We start from the raw sequence: 21,878 nt of genomic DNA, 5'->3' as shown, positions 1-21,878 counted from the left end.
GCATTCAATAATGCCGGCCAAATTTCAGAAATTCCGGCTGAAATTTCGGAGATAACTCTACAACAGTTTTAAGTCACGCGATTTAGCACAAAAAATTTTTTCTTGTAGAGTTTTTCTTTGATTTTAGAGTAGTAGATATAAAATGAGCCTATTATAAATTTTCTTTTTCCGTTCTTAGAAACGGAGTTATGGAGTATCGTAGAATAATCACGGTAGTATACTGTATATATTTCCTTAATTTTATTGTATAAATTTATTTTTATATTTGCTTAATAAAGAGAATATGCAAAATTACAGGTTCATTTTTATAATTTAAATTATATTTCAGTTTTCTATAACTTCAATAAAATTAAAAATTAAATTGAACAAAAGCCCTTTTAACTTTTATCCAAGTTTTCATTATCACAAAAAAAAATAAATTTATGTCAAACTCATAATTTTATTGATCTCATTATTGAATGTGTTACTTGAACACAATTACATCACTATCTGATCAAATTGAAAGAGATGTTTGAGAATGGTAGAATCGTCTTAACTTGGCATTACCTTCATGTATTGTATGTTAAATCTTTTGCATCAAAATAGTTACTAGATAGTTAGAAATAAAACTAATTTACATAAATTAACAGCCAATAGCTATCTATATATTCACCAATAGCTAACCAATTTTTAATTTATTTTTGCTAAAACCAAATACTATTACATACAAAACCATAAATAATAACTAATATAAAAGAAATAATTTAATAATATAATTTTAATTAAACTAAATTCTTTTGATTCTCAAAAAAAAAAATCATTCAGTATTATTTTCTTCATCTTGATCACTTTCGTTAAGATCTACAAAAATAAGTAAATTAATAAGTATTAGCAAAATAAAGAACCAAAGAATAAGTAGTATCTTTACCTAATTCATCTAATTGACAATCAAAACATTCTGAACCTAGTATAAATTAATTTATATAGTATTAAAACAATATAAAGATTTATTAATTATATTGGTTACAAATAATTACTTACGTATTGATGTTGTTTTAGTAGCATCTATTAAAAAATAAAGTTATTAGTAATGTAAACTTTTTTTTGGTTATCAAAGATTAAATTACCTGAATTTACTGGTTCTGGAAGATTTTTGAAATTTAAAAGTCTACTAGTATATATTGCTTGTGGATGTGTTTGAATGTTATTAGATCTTTTTTCATCTGTTCTGTTTAATCCGATTTTATCATCATATTCATTTATTTGAGATTTGGTATCATTATCTTCTTTATTTTTACTATTATGCCATTCAAATAATGTTTGATATAATTCTTTAGCAGTTGGTCTATTTTCTGCTTTAGCATCCCAACATTTAGTAATCAAATCTGCAAGTAATTTTGGTGTATATTTAAAAATATTTGGTCTAAGTCCTTTACATATTTTAATAGATAAAGCATGATTATGAGGAATATTATTATAAGGAGTTTCTTCAGATATAAATTCATTCATCATTATTCCAAATGAATAAATATCAGATTCTTTTGTATATTGATATCCACGTAAAACTTCTGGTGCCATATAAGGTAATACTCCATAAATTCCTTCTTGTTTAACTGATTGCTTTTCATTATTTGCTGGTTGGCACATTCCTAAATCACTTATAAGTGGATAATTTTTATGTAATATATTGCCTGAATGAAAATCTTTATGAACTTTTCCAGCATTATGAATATCTAGAAGTCCTCTTGCAATTTCTTGTAATTCTTCAATTTTTGAATAATAATCTGATTCATTATTGAGATAGTAATTTCTCAAATTTCCATCTTTACAATATTCTAAAACCATCATATAATCTTTGGTATTTAAATCTTGAGTTATTCCATAACATTGAATAACATTAAAAAGATAAATCTGAAGATGAGTTTTAATCTAATAAAAATATTGAAAGTGAAAATTTTTAATAATATAAGTAATACATAAATAAAAATAAAAGTAAGTAGATTACATTTCTTATTTTAATTACCTCATTTAAAAATTCTGTACTTATACAAGATGAATTATCCAAACTTTTTAATGCAACTTTTTTGCTATACCTTACCCATTCTTGATTTTCAATATTCCAAGAATAAATATATCCTTCAGGCCATTCTGCTGAATAGATTTTACCAAATCCACCTCTGGTAATATATGTAATATCTTTAAAATTTTCAAAAGGTATCCATTCAAGATATTTATTAAAACACACAGCATTAAGTTGTGATTGTTGTATAAATTCATCAATATCTTTATTTCCACTAGTCCAATTTTTAAAGTTATCCTTAAATCTTTTAGCATTACAAGGTTGACACCAACACCATCCTGTACCAGGTTCATTACATTCTCCACATATTCCATATACTTGTTTTCTTTTTTCTAAATCTTCCATATAAACTATCTCTTCTGCTGATTCAGTAGTTGAACCAATAGTAGAAATTGTAACATGTAACTTTTAAAATAAATGATTTAAAAAAACATTATTATTCAAATTAAAAATTCAATAATGTTATATTATTAAGTGACAAATGAATTGTTTTACCTGATATTTATCATTATCAACACTTTTTTTCCATAAATTTCTTTTATTTTTTTTAGGATTCATTTTTGATAATTCCATACTAAATTAATTTTGATTGTATATGTGTAGATTACAATTTACTTAGTAAATTCAAAGATAAACGTTAATAATATAATAAAATGAAACGTAAAAAAAAAAAATTTTTTTTAAAATTACGGAGTTCGGATAAATTTATTCAACAAATAAGCCCCTGTGCAACATGTGTAACATCCAAAATTTTGAATACAAAAATTCTACATATAGTATTAATCTGATTGATAAAAATAGAATACTTTGTTACGCTATTGATCGGCATAAAAAAAAAGGAAATTTTCAAATAAACAATCGGATTGAATGAAACCAAATAAAAATAATTTTCAGCCTAATAACTAGGTTGTAACTAGTTGCCGTTGCCAACAGGATTAATGTAGTTTAAATCAAATATAACAAATCAATATTTAGGTAAATTAGATATATTAATGTTAATTATAAATAAATAAATACAATGAAAAAATGAATAATAAAAAAAAAATTGAGAAGTAAATAAAAATTGAATAAATAATAAAAAAAAAATTCAACTTTAAGAAACTGAAAAATAAAATATTTTTTAAAAAAATTGAAACCAGTTAAAATCATCTTTTTTTTAGTTTGAAAAAAAATCCGAAAAAAAAAATCAATTTCATTTTTTTTCGGTTTGAAAAAAATTTTTTAAAAATTTTGGTCTATAAGAACCAGAAAAAGGTATTTAAAAAAAACAATAAATTTTTTCCCGGTTATCTCTAAAAAAATTTGTCTGACGTTTGGATTTAATGGATTAGTCTCCGTGATTGTGTAACTTGAAATCACATGCCATATAATTAAGATTTAAAACCCGTGACATGCCTATAGGCTATAGTCAAAAACTAATCGATCCGTGTGCATTCCAATCCTGAATTTTTTTTTTATTATTAATTTTTTTTGTCCGATTTTCTTTTCAAATATTTTAGCATTTTTTGGTTCCTTTTTTTTTAAAAATATTTCATCTTTTTTTCAAACCGAAAAATTTGTTTTTTCTCATTCTTTTAAAATTTTTTTTTTTTTTTGTTAAATAATCCTATTGTTTCGGTCCTTTAAAACCGATTTTTAGACTATTGTTTTTTTTTGAATTTTTTTTTCAGTCTTTTTAGACCGAATTATTGTCCTTTTTTTCGGTACTTACTATTTTATTTCGGATTCCTTTTTTTTCGAAAATTCCCTTTTTTAAACTGATTTCTTTCTTTATCTTTCTTTTCTCCAAATTATTGTTCGTATTTTTTTTCTTTTTCTTTCGGATTTTTTTTTCTTTTTTCTTTTTTCCTTTTCGGTTTCTTTTTCAACCCGATTTTTCTCTATTTCCCTCCCCCAAATTTTTTTTTTCGTTTTATTTTTTCGAATTATTTTTATTTTTATTTTTATTTTCCGTTTTTTTCTGGATGACTTTTTCTCCAATCCGAAATTTTTTTTCCCCTTTTCCTTTTTCGGTTTGGCTTTTCTTTTCAAACCGAATTTTTTTTTCCCAAATGCATTCACCATTTAAGTTTAGACCAATGCTGCAGTGCCACGGCAATTGCCTTTTTTCCCAATTCTTATTATTTAATGATAATATTATTTTTTAGGCTGTATCAAACTCAATAATAGACTTATTTATTTATTTTTTATAACAATAGATCATTATAATTAATATTTCTGGGGATTTTTTTTTTTCATAACAATAGAATCCTTATAATTAGTTTTTCTGGGAATTTTCTTTTCATATTAATTAGTGAGGTTACGGTACATTTCGCCGAAAAATAGGGCCAACATTATGCAGAATTATAAATAACTCAGGCCAAAGATTATTTTTCATCAGTTTTAAGTCACATGATTTAACGTAAAAAGGTTTCCAAACGAAATTTGTAGAGTTTTTGTTTGATTTTAGGGTACAAGGGTAGTAGATACAAAATGAATCTATTATAAATTTTCTTTTTCCGTTCTTGGAAACGGAGTTAGTTATGGTGTATCGTAGATTAATTTATTACTGCCACGGTAGTATACTGCTATATATTTCCTTAATTTTGTATAAATTTATTTTTATATTTGCTTAATAAAGGGAATATGTTACTAATAAAAAAAAAATATATATATATATTTGCAAAATTACAGGATCACTTTTAGAATTATTTAATTATATTTCAGTTTTCTATAACTTCAATAAAATTAAAAATTAAATTAAACAAATGTCCTTTTAACTTTTATCCAAGTTTTCAAAAAAATGAATTTATGTCAAACTCATAATTCTATTGATTTCATTATTATTGAATCTGTTACTTGAACACAATTACATCACTATCTGGTAAAATTGAAAGAGATTTTTGAAAATGGCAGAATCGCCTTAATTTGATATTACTTTTATGTACTGTATGTATGTACTGTATGTTAAATCTTTTGCATCAAAATAGTTACTGGATAGTTAGAAATAATCAAACTAATTTACATAAATTGAACAGCCAATAGCTAACCAATTGTAATTTATTTTTGTTAAAACCAAATATTACATACAAAATCATAAATAATAACTAGTATAAAAGAATAATTTAATAGTATAATTTTAATTAAACTAAATTCTTTGATTCTTATAAAAAAAATCATTCAGTATTATTTTCTTCATCTTGATCACTTTCGTTAAGATCTACAAAAATAAGTAAATTAATAAGTATTAGCAAAATAAAGAACTATAGAATAAATATCTTTACCTAATTCGTCTAATTGACAATCCAAACATTCTGAACCTATAAATTAATTAACATGATATTAAAACAATATAAAGATTTATTTATTATATTGGTTACAAATAATTACTTACGTAATGTTGTTTTAGTAGCATCTATTAAAAAATAAAGTTATTAGTAATGTAAACATTTTTTTTGGTTACCAAAGTAAAGTTAAATTAATTACCTGAATTTACTGGTTCTGGAAGATTTTTGAAATTTAAAAGTCTACTAGTATAGATTGCTTGTGGATGTGTTTGAATGTTGTTAGCTCTTTTTTCACTTGTTCTGTTTAATTTGATTTTATCATTATACTCTTTCATTTGAGATTTAAAAGATTTAATATCACTATCATCATATTTATTATTTTTCCATTTATTTAATGTTTGATACAATTCTTTAGCAGTTGGTCTATTGTCTGCTTTAGCATCCCAACATTTAGTAATCAAATCTGCAAGTAATTTTGGTGTATATTTAAAAATATTTGGTCTAAGTCCTTTACATATTTTAATAGATAAAGCATGATTATGAGGAATATTATTATAAGGAGTTTCTTCAGATATAAATTCATTCATCATTATTCCAAATGAATAAATATCAGATTCTTTTGTATATTGATATCCACGTAAAACTTCTGGTGCCATGTAAGGTAATACTCCATAAATTCCTTCTTGTTTATCTGATTGCTTTTCATTATTTGCTGGTTGGCACATTCCTAAATCACTTATAAGTGTATACCTACCAAGTAATATATTCCCTGAATGAAAATCTTTATGAACTTTTCCAGCATTATGAATGTCTAAAAGTCCTCTTGCAATTTTTTGTAATTCTTCAATTTTTGAATAATAATCTGATTCATTATTGAGATAGTAATTTCTCAAATTTCCATCTTCACAATATTCTAAAACCATCATATAATCTTTGGTATTTGGATCTTGAGTTATTCCATAACATTGAATAACATTATAAAGATAAATCTGAAGATGAGTTTTAATCTAATGAAAATATTGAAAGTGAAAATTTTTAATATTATAAGTAATACATAAATAAAAATAAAAGTAAATAGATTACATTTCTTATTTTAATTACCTCATTTAAAAATTCTGCACTTATACAAGATGAATTGTCCAAACTTTTTAATGCAACTTTTCTGCTATACCTTTTCCATTTTTGATTTTCAATATCCCAGAAACTAATAGATCCTTCAGGCCATTCAGCTGAATAGATTTTACCAAATCCACCTCTGGTAATATAAGTAATATCTTTAAAATTTTCAAAAGGTATCCATTCAAGATATTTTCCATAATACACAGCATTAAGTTGTGATTGTTGTATAAATTCATCAATATCTTTATTTCCACTAGTCCAATTTTTAAAGTTATCTTTAAATCTTTTAGCATTACAAGGTTGACACCAACACCATCCTGTACCAGGTTCATTACATTCTCCACATATTCCATATACTTGTTTTCTTTTTTCTAAATCTTCCATATAAACTATCTCTTCTGCTGATTCAGTAGTTGAACCAATAGTAGAAATTGTAACATGTAACTTTTAAAATAAATGATTTAAAAAAACATTATTATTCAAATTAAAAATTCAATAATGTTATATTATTAAGTGACAAAATGAATTGTTTTACCTGATATTTATCATTATCAACACTTTTTTTCCATAAATTTCTTTTATTTTTTTTAGGATTCATTTTTGATATTTTCATACCCATACTAAATTAATTTGGATTGTGTATATGTAGATTACAATTTACTTAGTAAATTCAAAGATAAACGTTAACAATATAATAAAATGAAACGTAAAAAAAAAAAATTTTTTTAAAAATTACGGAGTTCGGATAAATTTATTCAACAAATAAGCCTCTGTGCAACATGTGTAACATCCAAAATTTTGAATACAAAAATTCTACATATAGTATTAATCTGATTGATAAAAATAAAATACTTTGTTACGTTATTGATCGGCATAAAAAAAAAAGGAAATTTTCAATAAACAATCGGATTGAATGAAACCAAATAAAAATAATTTTCAGCCTAAGGCGTAGCAAATAAAAAAAAATGGTTCTCGTAATCGCCGATCTTAATTTCGGCTCAAATCATAAATTTTATTTTATATGTTAATTTTAATCACGTGACTGTAGATCTTATACCATTTATCAAAAGCACGTTTTGTATTGCTCAATACATTATAGCATTTACATAAAGGTACATCACATGTCTGAGTTTCTCCGGAATAAAAACTAGAAAAATGATCATTTATTGGAGCTTATTCTAGAATTTTTTTTGTAGAGATAGTAAAATGAAATATCTTTTTAATGAATAAGTTTTTTTATCTAATTTATAATTTCACATTCCAAACATTCAGATTTATCATACTTTTCAAGAACTTTAGTGAATGGATTAAGTAACCGAGATGTATAAATAGCTTGTGGATGAGTATCTAACTGGCTATATTTAAAAAATGAAAGATTATTTCTTCTATATGTCTCTGCTTCTTTGAATTGTTTCTCAATTTCATAATCTTTGTTAATTGAACTATGACCAAAATATGAATTATATAAGAATCTAATAGAATCTTCTACTTTAATAGCATCTGGTCTATTGTTAGGATCTGTATCCCAACACTTTTTCATTAAATCAATATAACATTTTGGTGCCTCAGACTCATTTATTTCGGGTCTAATTCCTTTGCATATATCTAATGCTAAAAGTTCGTCATGAGCACAGTTAGCAAAAGGTTGTTTTTCCGTTGCTACAAAATACATAATCATTCCAAAGCTATATATATCTGACGCTAGAGTATAAGGTTTTCCTCTTAATACTTCGGGCGCCACATAAGGCATAACCCCATAAATAGTTGTTTTATCTACATTACCAACTTCTCTGCACAATCCCATGTCTGAAATATATATTTTAATATTTGAAGAAATTACAAAAATTTCATTAAATAATATATTTCCTACATGAAAATCATGATGAACCATTTGTTTTTGATGGATTTCTTTAAGGCCACTAATAATATCATTTAATATTTTTAATTTAGTTGACCAATTAAAATATTTGTAATTGTTATATATCCAATAATCAAAGTTTCTACCTTCTGCATATTGAAGAACCATGATAAAATCCTTTGTGTTTGGATCTTGTGATATTCCATAAACTTTAAGTATTTTACCAGAATTATTTATTGAATAAGCTTTAACCTAATGAAAAAAAAAATTGATTATTATACAATATAAAGTACTGTACTAGTTTATTTATAGAAAAATTACATACTGTACCTCATGGAGAAATTCACTGGTAATATTTTGAGAATTATATAAATATTTTAAAGCAACTTTTGTATCAAAATTTCTTATATATTGGTTTTTATTTATATCATACTTTAATAAACCATCTTTCCATATTGCTGAATATACTGTAGCAAAACCACCTTTACCTATTCTTTTAATATCATTAAACTGATTGTATGGTATCCATTCAAATACTATATCATCATGATTATTGATTTTCAATTGCATTTCTTGAATAAAATTATCAATTTCTTTGTTTATACTAGTAAAGAATTTTTTAAAATAATCTATTTGACATGGTTTACACCATTTATTACGTATATCTGTATATATCTTATCACACTTTATACAATGTCCTTCAAAATATTTTTCAAAATATTTGCCATGGAGAACCATAATATAATTACCTGTATCAGGATTTTGAGAGATTCCATATATATTATTAAGAACATTACTTCCCTTCACTATTGAATTTACTTTAATCTATTAATAATATAAGACAGATAAATAATTATTATTATCAGTTATAAGTAAATCAAGTAAATTAAATTTATGTATACATACTTTGTCCAAGAATTCATTGATCATATTTCGTGTATTATTTAAACATTTTAAAGTAATTGCTCTGTTTGGATCCCTTTCATATTGCATTGTATTTATATTATACTCTAATGGACCATCTTCCCATTTTGCTAAATATATTGTAGTAAAATTATTTTGACCTATTTTTTTAACATTAATAAACTGATTGTATGGTATCCATTCAAATATTATATCATCATATTTTTTAATTTTTAATTTCATTTTTTGAATGAAATTATCAATTAGTTCATTTCTACTCCAATTTACAAAATTATTTTTAAAAGAACTTATATGACACAGATTGCACCATCCATATAATATATTAGTATATATTTCACCACACTTTACACAACCACCATTAAGAATAACTAAATATTCTTTTGAATTTGGATTTTGAGATATTCCATATATCTTATTACTATTTACCATAAAATATCTTTTAATCTATTAAAGTAAAAAAGAAAAAATGCTACTGAATATTAAAAAAGAACCAAGTAAATTAGGTTTATAAAATTTTCATACCTTATTTAAGAATTCATTAGTTGTATTTTGCTCCTTAAATAATAATAGTAGGTTTTCGAAAAATGTTAATGACTCCTGCTTAAACAATAGACATTTAAATCTAACTAACGCATCTGGAGTTCTTTTATATTTCCTTATATTTGCGTCATACATTAACGGGCCATTATTCCATTTTGCTGAATATACTGTAATATGATCATGTGTTCCTATTTCTTTAATTTCACTAAACTGATTGTATGGTATCCATTCAAATACAATATTCCGTGAGTTATAAATCTTTAATTGCTTTTCTTGGATAAAATTATCAATTTTTTTATTTCCACTAGTCCAGTTTGTAATTAATTTATTTGTTTCACATCGTTTACACCATTTACAATTTATATCGCTATATTTATAATTACATATTAAACAATAATTCTTATCTTGTAAGACCATAATATAATCCTTTGTATTTGGATTTTGAGATATTCCATATATTTCAATTTTCATTAAATATATTTAAACCTATTAAATACAAAACAACAAATTATTATAATAAAATGAATTTCTATTTAGTAGAAAAATTTCGTACCTTATTTAAAAAATTATCAATATTTTGTGAATCGTATGGACATTTTAAAGCAACCTTTTCTGGTTCTCTTATATATTTATTACTATTTTTATCCCAATATAATGGACCGTCCTTCCATTGTGCTAAATATACTGCAGAAAAATCATCTTTATTCACCTCTTTGATGTTAAAAAATTTATTATATGGTATCCATTCAAATACAATATTCCATGAGTTATTAATTTTTGATCGCCTTTTTTGGATAAAATTATCAATTTTTTTATTTCCACTACTCCAGTTTGTAAAATTTTTTAATTTATTTGTTTCACATTGTTTACACCACCCATGGATTATACCATTGCTGCATTTTATACAGTAGTAATGATAATAATTCTGCAAAACTATAATATAATCCTTTGTATCTGGATTTTGAGATATTCCAAATATCGTAAAATTAGTTACTTTAATCTATAAAATACAAAATAATATATTAGTATTAATTAAAAGTGAATTTCAATTCAATAAAATTACCTCATTTAGAAATTCAACAACTAAATTATGTGAATATTTTAATTTTAATTCTTTTAATTCAACTTCCTTTGGGTTTCTTATATATTTTTTACTATAATTATTCCACTTTAATGGACCATCTTCCCATTTTGCCGAATATATTGTAGAAATATCATCTTTATTTACTTCTTTGATGTCAAGAAATTTATTATATGGTATCCATTCAAATACAATATTCCGTGAGCTATAAATCTCTAATTGCTTTTCTTGGATAAAATTATCAATTTTCTCATTTCCACTAGTCCAGTTTGTAATTAACTTATTTGTTTCACATTGTTTACACCATTCTTGGATTATATTAGTATACTTATAGTTACATTTTATACAGTAAGAATAATTATTTTGTAAAGCTATAATATAATCCTTTGTATGTGGATTTTGAGATATGCCAAATATCTCGAAATTAGTTGAATATACTTTAATCTATAAAATACAAAATAATTTTAAATTAGTATTATATTAAAAGTGAATTTCAATTCAAATAAAATAATTTTACCTCATTTAGAAATTCAACAACATTTTGTAAATTATGTGAATATTTTAATTTTAATTCTTTAAATTCAACTTCCTTTGGGTTTCTTATATATTTTTTACTATAATTATTCCACTCTAATGGACCATCTTCCCATTTTACCGAGTATATTGTAGAAATATCATCTTTATCTACTTTTTTGATGTCAAGAAATTTATTATATGGTATCCATTCAAATACAATATTCCATGAGTTATTAATCTCTAATTGTTTTTCTTGGATAAAATTATCAATTTTCTCATTTCCACTAGTCCAGTTTGTAAAATTTTTTCTTAATTTATTTGTTTCGCATTGTTTACACCATTTAGAAAACACCATTGTATACTTTTTGCTACAAATTTCACATTCCATGCCACTCATCGTTATATTTAATAAAAATGGAAGTTTTAAATTTCCGAAAATAACAAACTTTTTACGGTATGAATTTATAATACAATTGCAGCCGGAAAAACTACGGTCCGAGCGTTATTTTGAGTAACGGTATCACAAAAATAATTACACATAACTTTATAAGTGCCGTTAGAACGGTTACGGCACGTGCCGTAACGCCGTAATGTCGTAATCAGCCAAGTTCGTATGCCGGGTCAATTTTAATAGTGATCGTCAATCACGGAGGAGTTTACATAAATGAAAATTTATGGTGGAACAAGCCGCAGATTGGCGTAATGCACTGTACAAATTTGGCCATATCCAAAATAATTATAAATACTGAATTATCCTTTTTTTTTAAAAAAAAAAACGAAATGTCTACCCAATTTCTTTCAAAATTAAGTCAAAACTATATTGAATTATTGAAAGATGATAAATATTATGATGTTACAATTGAAGTTGGTGAAGATCCTAACGTAAAAATATTTCGTGCCCATATGAACATTTTGTGTTACCGTTCTCCATATTTACAACGAAATTTGGCTTCCAATAAAAGGAATAACGACAACTTTTTGGTTCATATTAAATTACCAAATATATCACCGGAAATATTTCAAATTATTTTAGAGTAAGTTATAAGTTTAATATATTATATAAAAGATAATTTTAATTCCAATATTTATAAAATTTTTATTATAGATACATATATGGTGGTATTCTTTCGTTGGATGGCCAAGATACTTTAGACTTTCTTAAAATTTTGGTAGCTGCAGATGAACTTTGTCTTCAAGAACTAGTTAATTATTTACAAAAATATTTAATTGAAAATAAATCTGAGTGGATGGAACAACATTTTGAATTTACTCAACAAATAAGTTCACGATCTAATAATTTATCAGAGCTTCAAGAATTTTGTACAAATTTAATGGTTCAATCTCCTGAAAAAGTGTTTCAATCATTTGATTTTACCTCACTTTCTGAAAAATCTTTAATTTCACTTATTAAAAGAGATGATTTACAAATGAATGAGGTTGAAGTATGGGAAAATATTTTAAAATGGGGTCTTGCACAAAATTCAACCTTAATTCCGGATCCTATTACTTGGACAGATGATGATTTTAAGAAAATGAAAGTTACTCTACAAAATTGTATACCTTTAGTTAGATTTTTTTGTTTATCATCTAAAGAATTTACATATAAAGTTCGACCATATCAAAAACTTTTAAGTAATCAATTCTATGAAGAATTATTAAACTCTTATTTGGACCCCGATAGTGTATCAATTTATAACGTATTACGTCCTAGAAAAATAGTCACACGATCGCCACCACTTAAAAATACCGCTCAAATCATCGATTCACAGATAGTTGATTCCGGTATTGTTTCAACGATTTCAAGTTGGATTGATAAAACAGTTGACAAAAAATTTGCTAATGTAAATGAATATAAATTTGAATTATTATTAAGAGGAAGCCGAGATGGATTTACTCCTAAAAAATTTCATGAATTATGTGATGGCAAACATAATACTATTACTTTTATTAAAATAAGAGGAACAGAAGAAATTATTGGTGGATATAATCCTTTAAAATGGGAATCTCCTAATCGTGGTACTTGGAGTAAAACTAAAGAAAGTTTTATTTTTTCTTTCAAAGATAAGAATATTAAAGATGCAATTATTAGCAATGTAAAATATGAGGAATATGCAATATTGTATAATAGTACAGTTGGTCCCTATTTTGGCAGTGACATTATTATAGGGGCTTATAGCGAATCTGTAGATTACACTAATAGTTGGTGTAGAAAGTGTTATTATGAAAAAGAGATAAGGGAAACACCAGATAAATTTTCTATGGAAGATTATGAAGTATTTCAAATTAAAAAGCAATGAGCGCACGTTTTTTATATCAGATTACAATTTGGTTAATTTAAATACACTTAAAAATTTTGGTTATTTATATGTTGGATTATTATCATATTTAAAATATTTCTGAAATTAATCTTATTTCATTACATATTAATGCTTTAATTTTATTATATGAATAAATAAGCTACACATATCGCTTTATGAAACTAAGTATTCATTATATGATGATAAAGATTTTATTATTTTTATTATTATCTTAACAGATCTAGGTAGGTATGCTTTGATGTTTTTCACTTGCTCTTAATCCTTCACTTCCTCACGGGTATTTATTCTTAGCCTGAATTATATTCTTCTATTTTACTTTTTTATTTTTATTTTATTTTTGATATTACGACAAGAACAGAGTAGTGTACAAAACAAAAATTGCTAACCCCAAAAAGGGCAGACTACATCAATATATAAGTCACTCTAAGGGAGTCGTTCCTCCAATTACTAACCAAGACCAAAAGGGGTAACCAGTCTTATCTAAATCTATAGTGGCGAATATTAAAACAAAAAATAAAACAATCTAAATCAAAAAAAAAGAAGAAAAAAAACTTTAATAAGCAAATAAATGATTATATTCTATAAAAAAGTACTGCTATGGGAAAAATGTGAAACAAAAAAACCCAACCTCCCGCATGGAGGTGATTACTAAACATGTAAATCATCCATCTAGGCGTTGACTGTCGATTCGTGTCAAATGATAACACATTCGTCGGTAAACGAAAACAATGTTTACAACTTTATATTTCTTTAAGCAATTTTTATAAAATATGGCAAAGCATAGAAAGCACTTTTTCAAATTACCGGTTGTTGTACTCATCCTAATCTTAAATCTAAATATTTTTATTTTTTAAACGTAGTAGTTCGTTCGTGTACTCTGGTCAATACATTACAATTGTGGGAATATTCTCCTATTTTACATTGAATAACAATTATATTACTAATATATTTGTAGCTAAACGTGAATCATTGATTTCTTTGAACGATAATTTAAGGATTTATCATTTACTATAATTTTTTATGTACCTCACCCTTTATTAGTTTCCACTTAGTTGGAATATATAAAGGCAAAGCACGAATTCAATTTTCTTATCTACTCAGATTTATTTTTTAATTTTAAAATTATTTTTGCAAATAATTAAATAATTAACAAGTTTGCCAAATCCTTCAAATCCTTAAGAATTTCTGAAGTATCTGTTAATTCAACGAGGGAATACCATCATCATAGCATACCTATGCTCGGTATTTATGAATTTACATTAAATGATTTGAAAGATTCCATATGATATATTTCTTAATATTCCGGTTTTTATGAACTGTTATGTGTGGTGCGAATTTTTTTATTGTATATTCATCTCAATTAAACATTGAGTAATTATCAAGATTACATTATTAAATTAGATGTGATTATTACTGATTTTTTATGGATTGCAATTACTTACTAATTTATGGTCTAGAAGACTGCAGGCATAATTTTGTTTTTCACGCTTTGCTCTATCTGAGTACCGCTACTCATTTTTCTTCTTATGGATTACGTTTTGATAGATTTCAAACAATATGATTTTATCTATCATTCATGTATAATAGTGTATATTAACTAATTGAAATTTGGAAAAATATGAGATTTGAAGTATCTTCCAATTACTGTATGAATTAATACAACTAACTTTACGTGCCAGACATTACAGTAAAGTATTAATAATTATATTATAACATTTATCTTCACCCATTGGTCACGAATTTAATGAAGAATTTAAATAAATTTTATGTAATTTGAAACATGTTGTATTCGTAGCGAAAAACATTTGAGAATCGCACAAATTTATTTAACTTAGCTTGTAATAAAAAATTTTTTAACAATTGCATTAATAGTATTGCATCTATAGACTAGAGAAATTTTATTCAGTCTATAATACATTGAGAAAAATAAAATAATTTAGCACTATAATTCCTAAAATGTTTTGATGATGATAAAAAATAAGAACATAATAAAAAAAATACTCTTAATAAATTGACTTGACTTCCTAAACACCATTCATATCATTTTTATTCAAGTTGTTTCTTTCCAGCAACTGTTACATTAAGGTTGATTAGAACCTCACAAATAAACAGTGGCAGCGGCCGGGGCATAAGTTTTGAGAATCACATGTTACATTAGTAAAAGGACATACGCAGACGGAGTGGCATCTTGCCCTTAATTAATGTTCCAATCATGTTTCTTAGGCTAGTCTTGCAGAGAGGTAGGTTGCAAAGACAAGAATGAAGTATTAAAAAGAGATTAAGTGTTGCTATTTAAAACAGATTTTTTTTTAAAAAATTTTTTTATATATTTAGTTTCTATCTTAACACTTTATTTCGGCTATAGAAAGACATTAATTTATTTTTTTTTTTTAAATTTTAAAAAATTTTAAAGCAGATTTCTTTTTTTAATATTTCTTTAAATCCAATGCCATAACGATATTGACTCGATTAATTTGATTTTAGTAGAATCAATTCCAATGCCTTATTCCAGTCCAAGAATAATTGCTGCGGAGAGTTACTTAATTTGATCAACATACTTTGTACTATATTTTAACGGGTAGTTTTAGGCCTATTCCTAATCCTAATGCCGGCCATTTCGAATCGCTATGTTTCCGGTTTTTTTTTTAAATAGTAACGCGCTTTATTAATTATAAACGATCATAAAAGATCTGATAATTAAATACAAAAGCACTTTAAGCAAAGAAAGATAAAACTTTCTAAACCCTATAACTAAGTATTCGGATCTAAAATTACTAATTTAAAATCTAACTAAATTTTGTGCTTGATTAAAAATTAATATTGTTTGTTTCTAAACTACGTTACTATACTAATTTTACGATGTTTTTAGATTTTTAATGTTTTATCTGTTTTGAGGCTTTACTATATTAATCATTCTATCTATGAATTGAAGAAAGATAATAAAAACTAAAATATATAATATATAAAAAGCGTTCAAAATTAAGCAATAAATTTTTACATTTGAGAACAATTCTAAAGAAAAAAACTACACTATATATTGAAAATATCTAAGAAATTGGTCCAAATCGATGTTCTTGGCCTATATTATCTTCGATCAAATTCAAGTGTTGATCGCCTAGAAAATTTACCAAACTTGTGAGGAAATTTTGGGATAATTTGTTTATTCTGTGTCAGAATCTTTCCTTTCTCCCTGCTTACGCCCATACGCTTTTTGTTTTCATTAATCTTCTCTTCATTTTCTTCGCTTCTTTCTACTTTCTTTCCCTTCGTTGATGGCAAGCTTTGTCTCTCTTTATTAACTTCTTCGAGATTTTTACTAAAGTTTTTATTTAAATTGTCTAATTCTTTGTGTTCTTCCAAAGTCCTGGGAATCGTTGAAATTGGATCAGAAGGAGCGTCAAAAAATTTGTCTTTTGATTTTGAAGTTTTTTCTTGTTGTGGCAGCTTAAATCTGTTGATTCCAAATTTTTTCTTGTACGTTCCCTCTACTCCTATCAACTCGTGTTGACTTTTAATCTTTAATCCATCTCCTAATGACTCATCCATTGTTGATTTATATACCGCTTGTAGAAAATCATTTTCGTTGTTAAAATACATCTGTATTTAATTTTGTTGGCTTTGATGATTTTTGAAAAATGACCGCCATATTTGAACTTATGCATTTTTAGCGTTACATAATCTTGTTTCTTGCATTCTTCTTCGTTTAATTTTTTTTATACGCCTGCCATTCGTATCTCTTTTTAATTCTGAGGCATTTAACTTCGCGTCAAACATCCTAAAAAAATAGTACTGATCGTTTTTTGCTATGACTATATTGGATCCTCCTTTGATAAATGATTCTTCCGTTTCTTTTGTTAAGCGGATTCTAGCCCGAACAGTTCTATATTTATAATTCCATTTGACTTCTAGCCTTTCTATGTATCCTACTTTTTTAAGGCTTTCATAAATTTCTGTGTCCTTCAATAAGCTGGAAAATCGTAGAATTTCGAGTCACGTGACCGTTTGGCAAAATGTTTTTCCAAATGATCATCATCGGAAGTTGTTTGAACCGGAATTTTGGTGATCTTCCCCTTTTTGATATCTTGTGTCGATGATTTCTTCTTTTTTGATTTTTGTTATCGGATCTTGGCTTTTTGTCTTACTTTTCTGTTTACTAGAAGTGGCAATCTCGCCCGTTGTCATTTTCTTCTCTGACTTATTGCCTCATTTTCTAAGAATTTTATTCGTTCTTCTGCCTTTTTTATTTCCTTTTTCAATTCTTCTATTTTTTCACTATCTTCTAAACTTCTCTTTTTGAGTGAATCTAATTCGTTGTTCATCTTTTCGTTTGCTGCGCCTTCTCGAGGATTCTCACGGAGTATTTTTTTTGACGGTTTCGCCACCTAGTTTCATTGTAAAGATGGCAAGGTCCATTAAAAAGTGCTTTTGGACTGGCCTTGTTGCCATACACCTTGCGTCTCGTACTCCTATCCTTATTTCGCCTAGTGGATATAATATATCTCTGTCCAAGACTGTCTCCCAAATTTATACGTTTGTAAGTTTTGGAAGCCTGATAAAAGTCTTCTATATGTTCTATCTCAAAACCTATAAAGCCTCTATAGTACTCTGTTATGTATTGTTTGAGCGTCTCTTCCATATTTAATATGTGTATTTGTGTATTATTATATGTTTTGTTTTAATAAAATAAAATTTTTCTTTCGTAAAAAATTTGGTCCGAAAGATCGTCCGGAAGAGTTCATCTCGCTATGTTTCCGGTTATAGAAATTGATCATCATAAAAACAAATATAAAAGGGTTTGCACTTCAAACTTAAATTTTTTTCGGCATTTTTGCTTATTCTTATGAATTAGTAATATTAAAAATTAATAACAATGTCTTCAAAATTTTGGGCAGAATTATCTAATGATTACGAAAAACTTTTTGAGACAGAAATTGGATATGACGTTATTATTTATGCTGGTGAAGAACAATATGTTAAGGAAATTCATGCTCATTCAAATATTTTATCTATTAGGTCTCAATATTTTCGTTCAGCATTTTCTAATGAATGGGCTGAGAAAAAAGATGGAAAATTTATTTTAAAAAAGCCTAATATTTCTCCGCAATTGTTTAATATTATTCTTAGGTATTTATAATGTTTATAATACACATATATATATATTAACCTCATGTTATAAAAAGAAAGTCAAATTAATATTATATTATTATTTATTAGGTTTATTTATTGTGGAAATATTGAATTAAAGAATTTACAAGGTCCTGATGTATTGAAATTGTTAATAGCAGTCGAAGAGCTCAATATTCATCCTTTGGTTTCTCATATTCAAGAATTTTTGATTGAACACCAAACTGAATTTTTATACCAAAATCCAATTGGAATTCTTGAAACTGTTTATCAACATGAAACATTTACAGATTTGTGGAATTTTTGTCTTGAAAAAATTTGTGAAGAAACTGAAGCTTTATTCAGTTCTAATAGTTTTACTGATTTAAAAGCGCCTTTGTTAGAATCATTGTTAAAGAGAGATGATTTAGATATGGATGAAATTGAAATTTGGGAGAATTTGTTAAAATGGTGTTTTGCTCAGCAAAATATAAAGAATGAACCATCGAAATGGAATAAAGAAGATATTACAAAGATTGAAAGGGCATTGTACAGATTTATTCCTTTAATTCGATTTTATGATATTGAACCTACAGATTTCTTTTATAAAGTTTATTGTTATAAGGATGTCTTACCACAAGATTTAATTCATAATCTTTTAGAATTTCATATAGTTCCCGATATGAAACCTAAATCTCATCTGACACCGAGAAAACCAAAATATCAACTTGATTCAACCTTGATTAAATCAGACCATATTCCTATTTTTGCTTCTTGGATTGATAGAAAAGATGATTCTTCACATTATAATAGAAAAATTATTCCTTATTACTTAAAATTATTATATCGCTCAAGTCAGGACGGAAATGATGTTTTATCATTTCATAGAAATTGTGATAATAAAGGAGCTACTATTTGGATCGCAAAAATTAAAAATTCTACTCAATTAATTGGTGGGTATAATCCACTTGACTGGGATCAAAGTCAGACTTGGAAATCTACAGCAGACAGTTTTTTGTTTAATTTTACAAATGGAAGAGATATTTCTACCGCAAAAAGGAGTTATGTTAGTAAGAGGAATTACGCTGTTTGTTGTAACACTAATCGTGGACCAACTATGGGCAACATATACTGTGAAAATAATGTTTGGTATTACGCTAATTATGATAATGGAGAACGTTATCCTAAAATAGGAATCCCAGAAAATTTTGAAGTAGAAGATTATGAAGTATTTCAAGTACTAATTAAAAAATAAAATAAAAAACATCAAATTTATATAAATGAATAAAAGAATTTTATTTCGTTTTCTAGTACAATTTTTGTGCATTTATGCAAGATTCATTTTCAATATGATATTATGTAAATAATTGAGTTTATAATGATAATTAAATGTATACATTATTATTTCATACTTATTTTGAGTGAGTATTTTCTAAATGATTAAATGATTGAAATGATTGAAGTTTATGTGAATGAAATCGAGATGACTTTAAGACAAATTCACCAGAAAATTGACAAAATTGATAACGTAATCACTCTAATATATTAATAAATAAAATTATAAATGTAAACAAACATAAAAAATTGCATTGTAAATTCTTTCGTTTTCGTATTATTGATCTTTCAATTTTTATTATCAAGCAAAAACTACCAAGAAAATGATTCATTTTTTACTTACAAAAAAACCAATCAGTGAACCAACACGTTTTATTTGTACGATGTTAATACTAAAATGTAAGTCAATTTATTATTTAATGGTATTTTATAACGTAATATATTATAACATAAAAATAATAACCTTCCATGCAACATCCTTTGTCTTGCTGCAGCTTAAATACGAAACAATGGTAATTACTGTTAAAATTGTCCGTATTTTGTAAAATCGCCTGATAAATTAAGCTTTTTTGGTTAATTTATACTTTCAGGATTTAATCAAACCACTTGATTCAGATAAATTTATTTTATCACCTTTTTCCGTGTAGAAAGAAAGTAAGGATGTGATGTCATCGAAACATGTTTCAAACTTTCTCTGCTTAAAAACCACCGAATTGCACCAATCAATCAGTTCAATATTGAACGAATAATGATATTGACCTCAAGAAATCTATAATAATAATAAGAAAAATGATTTGTTGGAGTTCATGCTGATAAACTTTGGTTATTTTACTCCAACTAGTAAAATTTCAGAAATCAAAACACGAAATCTATGTAATTCATTTTTTAAGTCACGTTCAATTAAATTCTCTAAATTCTCAATGACGTAACTTCGCGGATAAAAATCGCATCACATGATTATCGTCGCATTTCTTTGAACATGCAATAGTTTATATCTTTAGAATTATCATTTACCGCACAATCTTATGATTAATTTAATCTTTTTAACAATTTTGCCTGGAAATATTTTATTATTTAATTAGTAAATATTGAATGGCGTTTATACATAAAATTTCGACTTTTAAATTTAAAGACATATTAACATAATGTTTTAAACCGAACTCTATTCATACCATAGTTTGTAATTATTAATAAAATTATTAATTTTATTCATAAGAAAGTTTTTGCTTTGAGATTTTTTTTAATATTTATAATTTTCATTTTGCAGTTTAATATATATTGTTTACGCTTTTCCAGTTGTAAATAAATTGTAGGCCATAACTAATAAATGTTTATCTTTCCACTATTAGACAATTTTCATGATCAACTATAAAATTAATTCAGTTTATACAGGCTTTAGACTAATAATAAGTCACATTCGGCTGTAAATATTAGTAATGTAATTTTAATTGTTACGCAAAATAGGAGAATATATTTTAGTATTATAATAATGTATAAATAGAAAAGTACAAAAATTAAACATTTGTGAATTGTGATATGAAATTAAAGCATTAACATAAAATTTTTCTAATGTCATAAGATCAATTTAAAATTTAAAAACAATTTATTAAATAAAATATAATGTCGACACAACATACAAATAAGATAGAAATTTGGCGTAATTGACACATCTTTATAATATTTAAATATAATTTAAAATTAACAAGTAATTAAAACGCTTTTCCTGTTTCGAATATATATCACCTAATGTAGAGATACT

General features: G+C 25.5%; 6 protein-coding genes across 6 annotated transcripts; 1 reads left to right on the top strand and 5 right to left on the bottom strand.

The window, feature by feature from the left end:
* Positions 1 to 796: 796 nt before the first annotated feature.
* On the bottom strand, positions 797 to 2,632 carry OCT59_028799 (uncharacterized protein; the record flags this gene model as incomplete). Its single annotated transcript, XM_066147566.1, has 6 exons — positions 797 to 840; positions 908 to 943; positions 1,021 to 1,044; positions 1,107 to 1,908; positions 2,078 to 2,464; positions 2,555 to 2,632. The coding sequence occupies 6 exons, from the start codon at positions 2,630 to 2,632 to the stop codon at positions 797 to 799; spliced, it is 1,371 nt and encodes a 456-aa protein (XP_065994264.1).
* Positions 2,633 to 5,065: 2,433 nt separating this feature from the next.
* Positions 5,066 to 7,063, bottom strand: OCT59_028798 (uncharacterized protein; the record flags this gene model as incomplete). Its single annotated transcript, XM_066147565.1, has 6 exons — positions 5,066 to 5,258; positions 5,323 to 5,358; positions 5,433 to 5,453; positions 5,525 to 6,332; positions 6,427 to 6,888; positions 6,980 to 7,063. 6 exons carry the CDS (start codon positions 7,061 to 7,063, stop codon positions 5,215 to 5,217), a joined length of 1,455 nt encoding a protein of 484 aa, XP_065994263.1. The 3' UTR covers positions 5,066 to 5,214.
* Positions 7,064 to 7,684: 621 nt separating this feature from the next.
* OCT59_028797 (uncharacterized protein) lies at positions 7,685 to 9,901 on the bottom strand (the record flags this gene model as incomplete). The annotated part of the gene is made up of 5 exons (XM_066147564.1): positions 7,685 to 8,554; positions 8,633 to 8,688; positions 9,052 to 9,127; positions 9,209 to 9,670; positions 9,749 to 9,901. 5 exons carry the CDS (start codon positions 9,899 to 9,901, stop codon positions 7,685 to 7,687), a joined length of 1,617 nt encoding a protein of 538 aa, XP_065994262.1.
* Positions 9,902 to 12,143: 2,242 nt separating this feature from the next.
* On the top strand, positions 12,144 to 13,660 carry OCT59_028796 (uncharacterized protein; the record flags this gene model as incomplete). The annotated part of the gene is made up of 3 exons (XM_066147563.1): positions 12,144 to 12,397; positions 12,469 to 12,532; positions 13,133 to 13,660. The coding sequence occupies 3 exons, from the start codon at positions 12,144 to 12,146 to the stop codon at positions 13,658 to 13,660; spliced, it is 846 nt and encodes a 281-aa protein (XP_065994261.1).
* Positions 13,661 to 16,765: 3,105 nt separating this feature from the next.
* On the bottom strand, positions 16,766 to 17,278 carry OCT59_028795 (uncharacterized protein; the record flags this gene model as incomplete). Its single annotated transcript, XM_066147562.1, has 1 exon — positions 16,766 to 17,278. The coding sequence occupies one exon, from the start codon at positions 17,276 to 17,278 to the stop codon at positions 16,766 to 16,768; it is 513 nt and encodes a 170-aa protein (XP_065994260.1).
* Positions 17,279 to 17,859: 581 nt separating this feature from the next.
* On the bottom strand, positions 17,860 to 18,317 carry OCT59_028794 (uncharacterized protein; the record flags this gene model as incomplete). Its single annotated transcript, XM_025330916.1, has 2 exons — positions 17,860 to 18,063; positions 18,132 to 18,317. The coding sequence occupies 2 exons, from the start codon at positions 18,315 to 18,317 to the stop codon at positions 17,860 to 17,862; spliced, it is 390 nt and encodes a 129-aa protein (XP_025166250.1).
* Between the last annotated feature and the right edge of the window lie 3,561 nt (positions 18,318 to 21,878).

This window comes from Rhizophagus irregularis, chromosome 8, assembly GCF_026210795.1.
Source record: "Rhizophagus irregularis chromosome 8, complete sequence".
Taxonomy (NCBI): Eukaryota; Fungi; Glomeromycota; class Glomeromycetes; order Glomerales; family Glomeraceae; genus Rhizophagus; species Rhizophagus irregularis.
The sequence above is the reverse complement of the archived record's forward strand: the minus strand, read 5'-3'. Positions and strand labels throughout refer to the sequence as shown.